Source organism: Gossypium hirsutum, chromosome D09 (genome assembly GCF_007990345.1).
Source record: "Gossypium hirsutum isolate 1008001.06 chromosome D09, Gossypium_hirsutum_v2.1, whole genome shotgun sequence".
Taxonomy (NCBI): Eukaryota; Viridiplantae; Streptophyta; class Magnoliopsida; order Malvales; family Malvaceae; genus Gossypium; species Gossypium hirsutum.
Window position 1 is genome coordinate 41,945,248 of NC_053445.1, and position 18,209 is coordinate 41,963,456.

General features: G+C 31.5%; 2 protein-coding genes across 2 annotated transcripts; both read left to right on the plus strand.

The window, feature by feature from the left end:
* The first annotated feature begins 470 nt into the window (after positions 1-470).
* On the plus strand, positions 471-2,447 carry LOC107891285 (zinc finger A20 and AN1 domain-containing stress-associated protein 8). Its single transcript, XM_016816028.2, has 3 exons — positions 471-639; positions 811-862; positions 1,600-2,447. Exon 3 carries the CDS (start codon positions 1,613-1,615, stop codon positions 2,129-2,131), a length of 519 nt encoding a protein of 172 aa, XP_016671517.1. The 5' UTR covers positions 471-639; positions 811-862; positions 1,600-1,612; the 3' UTR covers positions 2,132-2,447.
* A 10,158-nt stretch (positions 2,448-12,605) lies between these two features.
* Positions 12,606-15,684, plus strand: LOC107891284 (probably inactive leucine-rich repeat receptor-like protein kinase At5g06940). The gene is made up of 2 exons (XM_016816027.2): positions 12,606-15,043; positions 15,143-15,684. Exons 1-2 carry the CDS (start codon positions 12,760-12,762, stop codon positions 15,454-15,456), a joined length of 2,598 nt encoding a protein of 865 aa, XP_016671516.2. The 5' UTR covers positions 12,606-12,759; the 3' UTR covers positions 15,457-15,684.
* The last annotated feature ends 2,525 nt before the right edge of the window (positions 15,685-18,209 follow it).

The window sequence follows — 18,209 nt, forward strand, 5'->3', positions numbered from 1 at the left end:
ATATTCTGATTTTCTTGCAAATGGTTTTATTTATTTATAGAATTATTATCCTATCAATTTCTCCTTAAACTTTTAAATTCCACAAGTAAAATTAAAAAACGGATATAAATCTTTATAAAAATAATATTAAAATTAATTTTTAGATATAATTACAAAATAAATAAATACTTAAAGAAATAATCTTTTTAATCTAAAATTAATAATCATTTAAATTATTGAAAGGAATTATAAATCGCGGGGAATTAACACTAGTGAGATATAATTTGACGAAAAGTGAAAAAAGATACTTAAATGAAAAATAGGCCCAACAGCTATCTGCCATCTGGGCTACGATAGGCCCAACAGCCGATTTAATCTTAAAAACTCCCATTACGTCTCTTGCTTCCTAAACCTATAAGCATTCGCCACGTAACGTACTGTGAATGGTAGAAGCGTAAATATAAGCTTTCCCAAGTGCAATGAATCAAGCTTTATCGAGTCTGTGGAAAGCGCTCCTTTTGCAGCGGAAAAGTAGTCGTCTTTTAAATAACAGGAAAAAGAAAAACGGTAATTTTTTTAAATCCCAAAAAATAAATCATACCACCCAAAATTTTCTCTCTTCTCTTCTCGTCTCGGTTTGCATAAATCTCTTCGGTTTAGGTAATTGTTTCTGCGTTTTGCTTCTTACAGTTTTTGTCTCTTTTGATGATATATTAATTTTTTCTTACTTTTTTGGTTGAAATTAGATATGAAGAAAGGGACTATTTTTTTCTTAATTAAGTTTTCTATTAAATTTGAATTCTATATGTGTACTTAATTTGCATGAGACAGGAACTGCCGGGGTTCCATTTTGTCATCAAGATCGGCCAAATTAAAATTTCAGGTAAGAGCTAAGGGGGTTTTCTTGAGTAAGGATTTTCTCCTTATTCTTTCTCTCTGTCTCTATTTTGAAATTAATTTCTTCGATTATTTTCTTCCTATTTTGTTAGTATAGGTTTCTTAACTTTCATTTAGCCTGTAATTTGATTTGTGCTATGAAAGTCTTTTTGGGTGTTTAGGGTCTTTGTTAAATATTATGAAGGCATTATTTTTCTTTTGTTTAAAAAATTTTAAGGATGATTCTGAATTTTGGGTGCTGCTGCTTTTGGCTTGTTAAGAAGTTTTAGTGTGAATTAAGATTAATCCAGTGTCGTTGGGCATGTGGGTTGTGGAGTCAATAGGAGGCCTGTGTTCCAAGCAACACCACCACGTTATCATGCTAAACTGATGTACTTAAGGATGGTGGTGATATTAGATATATGTACCTGTTATTTGTATTGGCCGATGTTGACAAGTGCCAAGGTGAAATCTAGATGCTAGAAAGCCGATATCACCCTATATGTAAGGTGGAATAAAAGTGCTCACCTCATCCAAGTAATATATAAGAAAAAAAAATTTATTATATCTAATAATCTGGACTTCAATAAAGTTAGTTTAATAAGTTCTCAAGATTGCTTTTAAGCAAAAATACTTTGGTTATGAAGGAGTCCAAATCACTGGTAGGGGTCCTGCCAGTTTTTATCTTTTATTTGTTTGGACTTCCTTCGTTTTGGGTTATTGATAGTATGGTGGTTTCTTTAGGCGATCGGAGAAGATGGACTCTCATGATGAAACTGGGTGCCAAGCTCCAGAAGGTCCCATCCTGTGCGTCAACAACTGCGGCTTCTTTGGAAGTGCGGCTACCATGAATATGTGCTCCAAGTGTCACAAGGCAATGATTCTGAAGCAGGAACAGGTGCAACTTGCAGCAGCATCCATTGGAAGCATTGTTAATGGCTGCTCTAGTGGTAGCAGTAAGGAACCAGCTGTGGCTGCTGCTTTGGATGTACAACCTGTAAATATTGAGTCAAAGATTGTGTCAGCAGAGCCATCCATTGATCCTTCTAGAACAACCGTCAGTGAGTTGGAGACAAAAAAGGGTCCTAATAGGTGCTCAACATGCCATAAGCGTGTTGGTTTGACAGGATTTAACTGCAGGTGTGGAAACCTCTTCTGTGCAGCTCATCGTTACTCAGACAAACACGAGTGCCCTTTTGATTACCAGGCCGCTGCTCGTAATGCTATTTCTAAAGCCAACCCTGTAGTCAGAGCTGAGAAACTGGATAAAATCTAAGGGTCCTGGATGAAGGTGAAGATTTGTGTAGTCAAATATGATGATTCTCCCTCTATTCCTTGTGTATTGGGCCCATTGTAGTGAAGGTTTATAAGTTGGGTGCTTGTCTCCCCATGTTAGGGAAGACATGGTTGCAGTGTAAGTCTTATATTCCATGTCAATCGGTTGGCATTACAATGGCTCATGTTTGTAAGACTTTGTTTGTGCTGGTTTGATGGACAACGATACGATTGAACACCATGGTAATGCTTCTTTGTGGTATACACATTTCTTTATACTAGTAGCTCGGCTATATCATGTGAAGTGTGTTTTGTTACTTGGGTCTCCTTTTCTAAACTTTACTTTGAAAATGCTTTCCATTTTAGATTTTTTTTTAAATTTGTCTAACATTTCATTTTCTTTTTACCTTCATAAGTTATTAAGGTACCGAAATGAATTAGTCCAATCACTAATATCATGTTGATCTATGCTTGATAGAAAACAGAGGGATTGAATTGCAAAAAGAATGAAAAAGATTAAAAGGAGCTATTTAAATGAGGTCGTATAGTGAATTTTAATATTCACTAACTATATTTCTTTTTTTTATCAATATTCACAATATCCTCCCTCCCTCCCACCCCCCAGCCCCTCGTGATCAAGGGTTTTGCTTGAGCCATTTTAGACTCGTGTGGCTTCTCTATGGATAGTGTGCTCTAGATCTCGAGAGTTGATGTGAGTGTCTGATTTTGGTGGTTCGTTCAAGGTTCGCTGCTTTGGGTTGGTGGCTGGTAGAGAGGTTTCTTTAGTTAGGGAAGCTCTAGAAGGGCCTCCTGGTGTGTTTCGTGCTATATAGCGCTCCATTGTCTCTTTGATTGCTGCTGTATAGAAAGAAATAGAAAGGAGTTAGTGTTAACTAGGGTGAGCAAAATCCGATTCAATTCGAAAAATTCAATAAAATTTTCAAATTTTGAATTAAATAGTTCGAGTTATTTGAGTTAATCAAGTTATTTAGATCAACTCGAATAAAAAATTAAGTTTTTCTGTTTAACTCGAATATGAATTACACAATTCGAGTTATCTGAAAATCCGAATAAGAAAAGACAAACCTATGTCATTTTGATAAATGTTTATCTTTTCTAAAGTTAAAAGTCAAAACCATTAAGTTAAAAGTCAAAACTACGTTGTTTGAATAAATGTTTACTTATTAAATTAAAAGGTAAAACCATTATATTATGTAGTTAAATAATTTTATACTTCGTTTACTAGTTAAATAATCGGTTTATGTAAACGCAACATTGAATTTAAATAATAGGATTCGTTAATTTGACTCGACTTGACTCGAAATTTTTTTACTCGATTCGATCCGATTCGAAAAAAATTTAAATTGAGTTCGGTTGCTAAAATAAGATTCGTCAACTCGACTAACTCGAAATTTTTTAACTCGATTTGACTCGACTCAATTGAATACTCACCCCTAGTGTTAACACCAAGAAGTCAATTTTGAACCACTACTGCCCTCACTAGCCAAACGTCATGTTCCATTAGTAAACTGGAATAACATATTTTAATTTTCGTCTCAATGTAAATTTCAGTGGATACCGGTCACATTGGTGCGTTTTGATCCTTTTCAATTTGTATTGGTGCATACTTACCTGAACTAGTTGGTGCTATTTTAAATTTTACTCGAGATTTTAAATTTTATTTATTTAAAATTTTTATAAATAACAATTATTCACATGTCAGTTAAGTAAATTGTTTACATCAACTTTACGTTTTAGACCTTGTAATATATATGGTAATATATGATTTGAGATATGTTTCCACGTATACATAATATATGAAAATATTTTTAAAAAATATTAATAAATTTGAAACGGTACACTAAAAGACATTGATATTGATTTGTTCCAATGTTAAAACAAAAATAATACATTCAGCGGTATGGTAGTGATAACTCTAAGATCTAGTGGCTAACTTCTCTTGTGAGATTGGTGCCCGTTTCTGTCGAACCCCTTGTGGTGGCTGCTGGTGCTTGCCTTTGAGGCCTTTGTGATGGCTCGGCCTGTCCTGGTGGAAGGTGGGCATGCCAGTTTATCTTCAGAGGTGGCACTCGGCCTATGTGCCTTCTTTGGTAGTCTGTACTGGATCTCTTTCAATTTCATTATCATATTGTTTGTAATAATCCATCTTTGTTGGAATGAAATTTTCTTTATTCAAAAAAAAGAAAACCCGAAAATACAACATAATAAGAAATAAAATAGTGTAATATGGACATAAATGAATGAATAGAAATTTATATAAAATAAGCACAAAACCAAATTTAAAATGATTTCATATGCTATAACTCTAACATTTATAGACATTCATCCTTAATTTACTTTTAGCTACAAAATTATTCACAATTTTGATTGTATTACCAAAATGCCAATCAATCGAGGTTGTATACTTTATAAAATGTAAATTACTTGGGATTATTGGAACTCTATTTTTGTTGGATTAAATTAGGTTGAATAACTAAAGTAAGCCCTAAACAATTGTTTCATTGGATGCTCTCCCTGCCCCACACCAGTGCAGTCTTGCTCGGTAATCATGGGTTGAAATGAGTGCAACCATTTTTTTTTTTCTTTTTCGGGGAAAAAAGAAGTTGATGTTCCTGGAGTTGAGTTTTCTTTTAATTGCACCCCAAATGGTTTTCAATTTCTATCTTGATGTCAAACTTCAAATGGCTTGCTTGAAGATGATACTGTTGGCGCTCGTATGAAATTAATTCTCTATCAATGTAAAAATGCATAGCTTGGTTGAGGCTGGTTTACTCTCATCAAAGTTGCAGCTAAATTATGCAAGGCAATAGGATATGAAGGAAATAAAACAAATGAAGCATGGGGGGGAACAAAAGAAATTAAGATGGAAAAAAGAAATGAATGACCCACACACACTAGCCTCCAACTTCAGCTGAAAGCAATGTTGGTATGCATTATTGTGCTCATAGCTTTCTTCAATGCAATAAGTGAAATTTGATAATACCCCAACTTTCACTCACCGCCATAATAATAATATTAATGTGTTTGATTTGTTTTCCATCAAAGTCAAAAGAAAAGGGCTCACTTAAAATCTTTTGTTGGGACTTGGAAGACTCTTTTATCTAGGGAATATTGCTTGCAACCCAACCAAAGCACAAACACCCATGACGTCTATCTCCCTCCTCATTGTTGTTATTTTATTATAAATTCCCAAAAAAAAGAATACAAGAGAATTTTCCCATTGGATTCTCAGTTTGGGAGTCAGTCTTGGATGCTTTTTGTCTTTTTCTTTTATTTACCCAGTTTCCTAGTTACAGGGTTTGACTCATGAAGTTTGAGAGCATAAATAATTTAAATTAGGTTGAGTGAAAACATCTTTCAATTGGTCTCCACATTTCTGAATTGTTGAGTCTTAACTAAACGATGTGGATTTGATAATCAATGTTTATATTCACCAAAAGTCTTATATAATTTTTTTATCAATTGAGCAGTAGCTACCAAATATTACATTTTTCTAACTTCTTTGTAAATATGAACAAATCATTATTACGCAATATTGGTACTAGGCCAAACATTAAGATTCATTTTAGACAAATGACATCAACCTAAATTGATTGATAAATGTTTTTACTTGGGACAAATTAATAATCTTATATGTATACTTTTGAGGCTTTATTAAAATTTTTAATTTTTCAGAGAAATGATTAGCATTGCAATTGATTGGAATTTATATACTATGATATGGAGAACATGAAATTATAGTATAACATGGGTTTTTGATCACTACTCTTTCTCTTTCCCAATTTATTTACCCTTTCCCTTTATTCTATATCTTAATTATAAGAAGACCTTAAGGAAACACAAAACAAAAAAAAATATTGATTTTTTTTCTGATAAAAGAAAAATAATATTTTATATGAATTTACATTTTGAATCCAAATAAAATGTTTTTAGTGTAAAATAAGCAATGAACCCCCAACAATAATTACGAGAATATTAATTGTGTGATATCAACATTTTCAAACAGCTAAATAGAATTGTACAAAATGAGTTTGTGCCAGGCTGGTAACCAAGTATCTTGGATGCTTTTAGGGCTGACCTGACTCAGGAACACCATAATTACTGTCCTTTTTAACTTCACACTTTTGCTCAAAAGAGTCAAAACTGTTTTAATCAAAAGTCAACTTTTTAAAAGAGAAAAGTTATAGAATAATTAAATTATATGGCAATTTGGTCTCACCCACTCTTTTCACAGTTCCACCACTCATTAATTTATATATTAACAACTGCATACCGCAATTAAAATAATTTGAGTATCCACATTGTGTTCGCCAACCTAAAAATGTTCATTTTCCTGACTCATACAGGATACTTGCATTTTAATTTGTGAAAAACGATTAACCCTCCCTCGAATAATTGCCTTTTTACTATATATATTATATCCTTCCAATGTTAACCGTTGATACTTTACTTAAGAGTTTCGATACTTATGGTATGGATTAGATAATTTTAGAGATTAGAATTATTGAGCTTAAGATTTAGTTTTAAATCTTTAGTTTGTTCATTTTTCTTTAATCGATATAGCTCTAAACATTGCTAGTGTAACATAAAGTCAATAGTATAATTAGGGATGTCTTGGGGGTCGTAGCACCACTCAACTGGGATTATCGTTGTATAACCTTGAAATCTTAAATTTAGAGTTTTGGGTTTAAGATTTAAGGAACAAAGTTTAAATTAAAAAAATACTGACGTGTCAATGATATGAAAAAATATGTTGAAATGACACCAAATAATTAATAAGGGATGCAAAATAATGTGACGTATTTATTTCATACGATCTTTTTCCCATGACATATGTATAACTTGTAATTCCTTTCCCCGTCAAATATGTATAGTGTGAGTAGGCAATAGAATGGGTTAAGGTTTTTGACTCTTGTGCAGCACTTCCACAAAATCAGGCTGGGGGTTGCTAAATTTCTAATGCAGACAACACACAGACCTGGTTTCTTAGCAATACAATCTAAGCAAAGTATTTTAAACTTGACTAAAAATGATTAAAGATCTTAACACCCTTTACATAAAACAAAACACGTTATTTGTTTAATTACTTAAACACGCTTGTTATTTTTTATTAAAGAAAAAAGGATTACAAACAATTAACAACTACAATCTCCTACAACATAAAAGCTTAAAAGTCCAAAAGATAATAAAAGCGTTCTTCACGTCAATCAGACTTCTACGGTCGACTAAATAGAATCAAGGGAGACTCATGCCGATTACTTTGGCTGCAAAACTATAAGGTGAGTATAGCCACCTTAATGCGGAAGAGTCTCAGTCCAGGTCCTGGCGATGAAAATACCAGTGTCGGCTTCAAGCAACATATGAAAAGAAAAAAGATTCAGATCAAATCAATCTTGATGCATCTTTAAAAAAAAAAAGAAGCACAAGAATGACTGTAACAGTAACTATAATGGAAAGTCAAAACTCTATCCAAAGAGGAGGCTAAGGTTGTAAATAAATACAGCGTCACAAATAATTTGTTTTTATTTGTTTATCAAGTTAAATAAATTTATATGAACAAAATTTCCAGTGATCAAAACTTGTTTTGGTTCATTAGGTTAATGAACAAGCTCGTTTAATAAATCATTTAAAGCTCCTTTAAAATTTATTTATTGTTCCATCATTATGTATTAATAAAATTATTTTTATTATTTATGTACTTATTTTTTTATCTATAAGTTAAAATACTTATTTTATCATTCATGAATATGTTCATTGCAAACAAACACGAAGATATAAAATATATAAATAAATGTAAATATAATTTTAAAATTTTTAAACTGAAATCAAATAATCTTATAAACAATAATAAATATGGGTGCAGCTGAGAGGCAGGAGACAACAGATTATTTTACCCAAAAAAAAGAGAGAAAAATGGATTGGAGAGAGTGAGTTAAAAATCTGAAGATTATTGGGATATTGAAAAATTAATAAATAAATTTTAAAAAAGGATAGAAATATATCCATAAATATAATAATCCAAAGAAAAATTATTCCCTGAAATGAATCTGATAAAATGGTAAACTGTTAAGAATATGTCAGCGGCAAAACCGGGTGTCACTTTCCTCAACAATTGCTCTAATCTTGATACCTTGCTTACACTCTTCAATACCATTTTATTTATTTTTAGTTTAATTTTCTTTCAAAATTAAGGTTTTTTTATGGCATGCAAAGTTCTTCATTGACGGTGACAACACATTAGAGCTTTCCGCTTTCTTTCTTTTTTTTAAATGGTTTTTAATTATAATTAATTAATTAATAACAATATATGTAAACATCGAAGTCCAATCTACGACTTTTGTCTGCTGTCTTCTCAGTCTTCGGTTGTCTTCACTCTATTCTATGCTATTCACGAGAACTTATATATCCTAAGCTTTTTTTTTCATTTCATTTTTGTTTTTCAGGGTTTGGCATTCACTCGTCTACTTTACTGTTTTTATCTTTTAGACTTGGTTGAGTAAAGTGGGTTTTATTATCTTAATTTCAGTTTTTCAAAAAATAATCATATTACTTTAATAGCTATCAATATGATCATTTTTGTAATTTTTTAAGTTACTATTTAATCTTAGTATTAATTTTTTTATTATGTTAAACATAATATATTAATTATTTTTATTTTCGTTTACTTGCTGGGGAACACAATCTTCAAATTTGACAAAATGTATATTTTTCATGCTGAATGAAGAGCAACCTTGATTGAAAACTTGTATAGAGGTAACGAGCTTTTTACAGGTCCTTGGGTTATCTCTTATTCCAATGTAGAGCCATTGCTTCTAGCCATGGTGAAAATGTGGAGACCAAAAAGACTCCTATCTTTCACTTTTTTTTTGTGGTGCAACAATAATCACCTTGGAAGTTATCGCCCTAATCATGGGCAGTAGTGTTGTAATTGGTGTGGCTCAATATGATTTTGAGCTAGTAATGAGGTTAAGTGGGCCTTATCTAGTCGGTAAGAGTAACATCAAGGGGGAAGGAGGTGAGTGAAAGTTCATCTGGTTGAACATTTGCCGGTAGACGATGTCAACAACAAAGAGTTTAAGTAATATAATAAATTCGGTTGTTAGACCCGAATTATAAGATGCTACGATAAGTTGATAGAGAAAGATGTACAACAAATTTAGATGAACATAGAATATCAGCTTCCCCAAACCTTTGCTCAACATCATCCAACTTGACATATAGCTCCATTGCAACATTCTTTGTCAAGTAATATGTTGTTTTCATTATCATCAACAAGATCAAAGGAGTTATACATGCGCTAATTGGAGGACATTGAAAATCTATAGAAAATTCTTGATAATATCATCTCACATTGAGTTGCAATTTTTGATTTGATATTTGACTTTAGTTCATAAATATTGACACGTGAACCTCATGCTTATTTGATGCATGGATTTAAATACAATACGAATTTTAATTTGACAAATTTATCTATTGTAATATCCATGAATAAAAGATTGTTACTCATTTTGCATACGAAATTTGCAAAAAATAAGTATTCACGTATGATTAATATCAATTAACATTATTTATAATTATATTGTACATCACAACAAAAAAGAAAACCATAAGTAGCAAATAAAATGTGAAACATATAAAATATTGAATATTTAATTAGCATCAAATATAAAATATTAAACATACCTAGCATTATAAATAATATTATCAATAAAGAAATATAAACTAAACTTAAATTATATTTTAAAATAAAAATAATATTTCAGTTTACAAATAAATTATATTATACACTGAAATTACTCAAATAAAAAGTTCGAAGGAAGAAATATTTATTTAGTTTGAAAGTTAAAATTAGTGTATTGAGAGTTTGAATTTAGAGTGGTATAAATGGTTTAGGATTAAGGAATTGGTAGAAGGGATGAATATTTCCCGAGTGAAGTTACAGGATAAATTACGAAATGTGATATAAAAGGAAAAACCACATGTGATTTTCAAGAATTTCCAAGTGAAATGACTACCCGTTAGTTGAAACCATACCATCTGGTTCTTAAAAATCACATCTATGATCTAACTATCTCAATGGATATATTATTTCGGTTTATCGTTATTTTTGAAATGCATTTGATAACTATTTATATAAATATTAAATAATAAGACTAAAAGATTTTTAAATATAAAATATTTTTTAATAAATTTCACAAATACAACCTCTTATTAAACAAACTCAAAATAATTAATAAAAAACATTTAATATATTAAACAATAAAATCATCTCGTAATATAAAAATCTAAAATAAATAATAATTTTTTAATTTATATTTTACATTTTTTTACAGTCGATACACACCAGTACAACCAACACTGATCCAAATTTGCATCGGAATGTAACTTAAAATTTATTGTTTTGATTTACCATGACAACAAAACGTTTCGATCAGTAGAAAGATAATTATTTACATTAAAGTTTAAAGTTTTTAAACAGTGGGGTGATGTGGCCACATATGGAAGTGACACGTGGGCAAATGAAACGTTCTCATACTCTTTGTACTGATCAAAATATATGTATTATAAAAAAGAAAAAAATTGAATGTATCAAAAACTAAAACTAAAACTAAAAATTAGTTAGAATTTTCAAATTTTACAAAAATTTAAAAATTCTTAATAATGAAAAATCACAAATTTTTTTGAAAAATTCAAAAAAAAAATGAAGTTGTTAAAATTTTAGAAAAATAAAAATATAAAAAATACATTAAAAATAAAAAAGAAAAAAAAATTGTCCTGTCAACATCAATCATCACCAATTATTCTTATAATTTTATAATTTTATAATTTAAATTTTTATTTTTATTTTAATTTTAAAATTTTAAAATGTTTTAATTGTTTATATATTTTCAATTTTTATAATTTTATAAACTTATGTATATTTTTAAGTTTTTTTAAATTTAAATAATTATATAGGAAGACACATGTCATTCTCCCCATTTATCCACGTGTCACCTCAATATTTGGCCACTTCATCCCATTGTTAAAAAAACAATCGGTGTTAATGTAGGGATCAATTTGTACGACGGATATCAACTTTAGAATCCAATTGGATCCAAAAAATCTAAGAGCCAACTTGAGAAAAATTATAAAGTTGAAGGGCTAGTCTATATATTAAGCCCAAAGTTTTAAAGCAATCGGAACCAACCATAAAATAATAAAAATTAGACTTGGTTGGCATTTGGGTTGAATGAGGTTGGTGAAAGGTCAAATCCTATTAGCTCTGGTTTTCTCTTTCTTAATCTTAGGGGGCAATTTACAAAGGAAAAAACCAAAGCTAAACTGGAAAAAGGGTGTTTTATTTTTGTTGGTAGTCAGACAAAGCGTCTCTACTTTTCCTCAAACTTCTTTAAATCCATTATATTTTCAACAACCGAGAATAACCAAAACCCTAAAATGATAAACTCTTTTTAATTATTTTATATTTATCTTAATTTTAATTTTATACATTTCACTATATAATGGAATATCCACCAGAATGTGTCCTCCTTGCAGCCGTTCTTTGGGATCACGGTCGAACTTCTTGCTATGTAGGAGTGGATAATTCAATGTTTGAATTGGCTCTTAATGTGTCTTCTTTCAATATTTCTGAATTTGCCAACAAAGTGGCTCATGAATTTACTTGGGTAGCTTTGTTCAATGATAGTTGTCGAATATGTGAAGCTCTTCCCCCATCGCTTTGCATAGAATTGAATGTTTGAGGTAAACTTATCGGTTTGAGATTTTAAAAATCTTTCGAATATATAGGGTAATTATTCTTGATTTTCTGTTTATTAATATATGAGTTTCCTTTGAAGAAAAAAAATATTTCCTCTTTATACTGTTTAAAAATAAAAATAAAAAAGTACTTTTAATTGGTTCTACTTTGGCAATAGGTCAACACTTGTGGCACAATATCCTACGTAACAAATACTACAGGTAGCAGTTCGTATTTTTTATTTCAACGAAGAAAGAGAGTATCTTTTGTGTTTATTGGGTTTGTTTAAATAAAAAATTTGTAATAATGATTTTATCTATGGTGAATAGAGTAAAAGTATCTTTTCAGTAAATTCAGAATAATGTCAAGTGTTGTTCTAAATTATTTTATGAGTAATTATTTATCACACTTTAAAATAATTTGTAAAGTATAAAAAAAAATCCCTATGAGATAAATTACTTGTTTTATTATAATTTTACTACAACCTTAAAGTAAACTACATCATGAAAAAATTTTACTGTACGATAAAATAAAAACCCTAAAACTCATGATTATTTCAGAAAATTCATTCCATATAGTTAACACATGAAACATTATTAAAAGTAAGAGCAGAAAAGTTTGAAAAGGAAAGTCTCATTTTTCCCTTTTCAGTAACATCAAAACAAAAAGAAAAAGAAACAACTGTATATACACCAAGAAATCCCATGGGTTATGATGGAGAGTTGTTTTCAACTTTAGCATAGATACATCCACCAGCCTATCAACTTCGTAGCAAATACGTTTCTCTGAGTGACACTCTCTCACTTCACACCTTAGTTTTATAGGAAACACTGAAAACAACTAAACCCGAGCTCTTCTTCCAGTCCCTTCCAATGGCTACACTCTGCAAATACCCTTTTCTTCTCTCCCTCTGCTTCACATTCTTCATGTTTTCCTCAGCTTCAACTCAAGAAGCTGATGCCCTTCTTAATTTCAAGGCTTTCATTGATGACCCTAACCACTCTCTTTCCAGTTGGTCTAATAATTCAGGTGTTCATCACTGTAACTGGACTGGTATTACCTGCATTCCTACTCCTTCACTCTATGTATCCTCCATTGACCTTCAAAGCTTGAATCTTTCTGGTGAAATACCATCTTCAATATGTGAGCTACCCTATTTGTCTCATCTTAACCTTGCTGATAACCTTTTTAATCAGCCTATTCCACTGCACCTCTCTGAGTGCAGTTCCTTGGAGACTTTGAATCTTAGTAAAAATCTCATTTGGGGTACTATCCCAGATCAGATTTCATTTGATGCCTTGAAAGTTCTTGACTTGAGCAAAAATCATATTGAAGGGAAGATTCCTGAGAGTATTGGGTCATTGGTGCATCTTCAAGTGCTCAACTTGGGAAGCAACTTGCTTTCAGGTACTGTTCCTTTTGTGTTTGGCAATTTTACTGAGCTTGCTGTACTTGATTTGTCCCAAAATGCTTACTTGGCAAGTGCGGTTCCTACTGATATCGGAAAGCTTGAGAAGCTTGAGCAGCTATTTTTGCAAAGATCTGGTTTTCTTGGTGAAATCCCTGAATCTTTTGTTGGTTTAAGTAATTTGATCACTTTGGATCTTTCTCAGAACAATCTGACTGGTAAGCTTCCACAAACACTAGGCTCTTCTCTAAAGAACTTGGTGTCTTTTGACGTCTCAGAGAACAAGCTCTTGGGGTCATTTCCAAGTGGCATTTGTGATGGAAAAGGTCTTCAATTCCTCAGTCTCCATACAAATTTCTTCAATGGTTCAATACCTGAGTCCATTTCTAAGTGCTTGAACCTTGAGATTTTTCAAGTTCAAAACAATGGATTCTCAGGTGATTTCCCTAATGGATTATGGTCCTTACCAAAAGTTATGCTGGTCAGAGCAGAAAACAATAGGTTCTCTGGGGAATTGTTAGATTCAATATCAAAGGCTGCTCAGTTGGAGCAAGTTCAGATAGACAATAACAGCTTTACTGGTAAAATACCACAGGGTCTTGGCCTGGTAAAGAGCTTATACAGATTTTCAGCTTCTCTTAATGGTTTTTCTGGTGAAATACCTCCAAACTTTTGTGATTCACCTGTTATGAGCATAATAAATCTTTCCCACAATACCCTGTCAGGTCAGATTCCAGAGCTGAGGAAATGCAGGAAACTGGTTTCCTTGTCTTTAGCAGACAATAGTCTTACTGGAGAAATCCCACCTTCCCTTGCTGACCTACCAGTGCTAACTTACCTTGATCTATCTCATAACCAACTTAGCGGTTCCATTGCACCAGGGTTGCAGAACTTAAAGCTGGCTCTCTTCAACGTATCCTTCAACCAACTCTCTGGTAGGGTCCCATCGTCTCTAATATCAGGCCTACCAGCTTCATTTTTGGAAGGAAATCCTGGACTCTGCGGCCCTGGATTGCCAAATCCTTGCTCCGATGAACACCCGAAACATCATTCTTCTGGTTTGACAACCTTGACATGTGCCCTCATATCTATAGCTTTTGCCTTGGCAATGGTGATTGTTGCTGCTGGCGTGTTTGTGTTTCATAGATTTTCCAAGAGGAAGTCTCAGCCAGGCGTTTGGAGATCAGTTTTCTTCTACCCTCTTAGACTCACCGAGCATGATTTAGTAATGGGGATGGATGAGAAAAGTGCTCTGGGAAATGGTGGTCCTTTTGGTAGGGTTTATACCATAAGTCTACCCAGTGGTGAACTAGTTGCCATAAAGAAACTGGTCAATTTTGGGACCCAACCTTCCAAAGCTTTGAAGGCCCAAGTGAAGGTATTGGCCAAGATGAGGCATAAGAACATTGTTAAAATTCTGGGGTTTTGCCATTCAGATGAATCGATTTTCCTCATTTATGAATTCCTGCAGAAAGGGAGTTTAGGGGATTTGATTTGCAGACCGGATTTTGAGTTGCAATGGAGTGCTAGATTGAGGATTGCAACCGGGGTGGCACAAGGATTGTCATACCTTCACAAGGGTTATGTTCCACATTTGATTCATAGAAATCTCAAGTCAACAAACATTCTTCTCGATGCGGATTATGAACCGAAGCTTACGGATTTTGCAATTGATAGGATAGTTGGAGAAGCTCCATTTCAGTCTACCATTACTTCAGAATTTGCACACTCCTGCTATAATGCACCTGGTAAGGAATCCCACATCCGTCCAAGATTAGCCCAAATTGATGCTTTCATACATCTATCAATGTCAAAATTGCCAACTTATGCTAGTTGTTTGATTGCAGAATGTAGATACAGTAAGAAAGCCACCGAACAGATGGATGTTTATAGCTTTGGGGTGGTGCTCTTAGAGCTCATAACTGGTCGACAAGCTGAAGACATTGAATCCTTGGACTCACTCGATATCGTGAAGTGGGTTCGAAGAAAAGTTAATATTACCAATGGAGCATTACAAATTCTTGACCCTAAGATATCATCAAGTTCTTCCCAGAAGGAAATGCTAAGAGCTCTTGAAACCGCCCTGCACTGCACCGCTGTTATGCCAGAAAAAAGGCCATCGATGATTGAAGTGGTGAAAACACTTGAGTCTCTTAACTAAGGTTCATGTGTTCCGTCTACTTTGGGCTCCGAGGAGCAAATGCAGTCGGTTGGTGTTTGAAAATTGAAATTAAAAGATGACCCCATGCAATCTGGTTCATGTTTTTGTATGTAAATCATGCGTTGCTGACTTGTTGTTTGGGCATGGTGTGCCCATTGCTTTACCAGGGGATGTTTGGGAAGTGCATTAAAAGTAATATGATGAGGTTTTTACAAGGTATATTTCTAATCACTGGTGCACACAGCATTGCAAGTATTACTACTTATCTGGTATTGCTTGTAAAGGTGCTTCATCTTCATTTTGCTAATAAGATAATACTGTTGGTTTGAGAATGCTCAGTACCAATTTTATATCTTTTGACAAACAATCAAATAACAAAGATATACTAATTCCAATAAAAATTAAAAAATAAATCAAGCAAAAAATGAGATCAAAATACTTGTTGGAGTTAGTTGACAATCATTATTAAACACTATTGCAGTAGTAACTAAATCATTATCAAGTAGTAGCAGTAATTAATGTCTGATATTTGTGTTCTCTTTAGAAAAACCAAAATAAAAACAGGAGTTAGCTTTGTTAATTGGGTAAGAAACCATTTTGGGCTTCATGTCCCACTCATCCTTTTTTCTTAGTGAATTATGTTTTAAGTTTTTTTTTTGTCATTAAATTATAGATATAGATATTAATCGAATTTGTTTTTTTATCCACTGTCATTACATTTGAGCAGATTCAACGATTGTCCAAGCTTCTTCAGTAATGGTGCATTTAGAGATCTACTTGGATTCCTCAAGGTTTACTCCACAAAAAATTACATCGTTATTTCAAATTTTAGATTCTATACAACTTCGATAACACTACTCGATAGGGGTGAAATCAGTCCATGTTTTTAGATTTTTTGAATCGTCTATCATAATTTAGTTTGGTTCTCAATTTTTCCATATTTATTTTCTGTTTTGATTTTTTAGACTTATTTTAATAAAATGAGCTTTATTTTATGGCTTTTGAATATTATTAGATAAATTTCAAGGTCTTTTCCATAAATATTTCTAAAAAACAATAATCTTTCAAGAACTTTTTAATTATTTTCACTATTTTTATAGAATAAAAATTTAAAATCAATTATATATTAAATAAAAAAAAGAATTCGATTTAATTTTGAATAACTATGATTTTTGAACTTACATTTTATAAACCATCCAAATATCTCGGTTCGGATCGAAGTTCGGTTTGGTCATTTTTCTTCTCAACCCTTATACTGGACGCTCTCATCTAGTTAGGATTGAGTGTCATGCCTTCCCATCCATAGACTTTATAAAAACCATCATCCTTACCTTCCAATATACATAGTTGGTTCCATCCAATATAAAGGGTCTATATATTGATAAACCTCCCATCTCAATAATAGTATTTTCACTTAGTGCATCAAATATCTAACTTTAATATCGATTGAAGATTCCTTATATGTATTCGTTGAGTTGCAACTAGACAAAGTTAGTACTAATTAAGGTTATTACAAATTTACTTTTATAATAATTATATATACAGAAGGGTAAATGGTAATTTTATAATGGGTAGGTGAATTATTGAAATGATTCATACCCCATTGCCTACCTCACTTTACATTTATTTATTTTAAAAAATTGGCTCAAAATTCATGAGCTATGCCTAAAACAACTCAATATTATTTCATCCTTTAATTTCTTTTTTGTATCAAAATTTTCATTACACCTGTTGAAAGAGAGCGTGGAATGTGACTACATTCCCATGATTGATTGCTCCATTTATTATATACACCTATATATAGTTACTAAAATCTTAAATTATTTATCACTTATGTAATTTCCATTTTCACCCACAATTAAATTTACGATGTTTACCTTCTTTTATCTTTTTTCTCTTGTATATATATTGAAGAACCAGCATCATGTTTAAAAGAATTTTTGGATTTAAAGTTATTGCATTACGATTATAATCAGGTACTTCTATTCCTATTTCTTTTCTTTTTTTTTCCTATGCAATTTTAATTTTTGTCATATCAAGATTTTTAGCCAATATTTGATAATTTAAAGAGAGATGGCGTTTAGATATATTTGTCAAATCTTGATTTTATGTCAAAGATAAATATATAGTAAAATTTGGTCTCTTTCTCTAGTCAAAAACTAATCCTAATGTAAATAACCATCTCAGGATTAGATTATGTTAAGATGTAAATGAAAAAATTTTATGTAAATTTTATATTTGTAAAAATTTAACATATTTTTTATTGAAATAGTAAAATTAAAGTTGTGGCATATTTAATAATGAATTTTTATACATTAATTATAAAGTAATGAATTAAACTTTAAATCACAATTTAATATAATCAGTGAAATTATAAAAAATTAATAACGAAATATAAAATTAGTTAGGGTATATTTTAAGTAATTTTTAAAAGTATTTAAAAAAATTTCAATACCTTAATATAAAAAACTATCTATTTCCTTTTTAAAAAAAAAAAAAAAAACCCTTGCATTCACACTGTGGTGTGTGAAAACCAGCTATAATATTAAAAAGCGTGTATATTCTTATACTAGGTATAAGTGTTCCTAATAAGTGCACTTGCAACTAGAACATAATAATGTGCAAGTATTTAAAATATCCCATGGAATAAAAGCAATGATTAATGTCTTAGTTTACATGAAAATGGAAATATCATAAATTCTGCAAAGAAATAAAAATAAAATTCAAAACCTCGAGTATTATTTTTTTTATAC

Coding starts and splice junctions, on each gene's coding strand:
- LOC107891285 (XM_016816028.2), top strand. CDS start 1,613: ATGGACTCTCATGATGAAACTGGGTGCCAAGCTCCAGAAGGTCCCATC.
- LOC107891284 (XM_016816027.2), top strand. CDS start 12,760: ATGGCTACACTCTGCAAATACCCTTTTCTTCTCTCCCTCTGCTTCACA. Junction 15,044..15,142: donor CTCCTGCTATAATGCACCTG/GTAAGGAATCCC, acceptor GTTTGATTGCAG/AATGTAGATACAGTAAGAAA.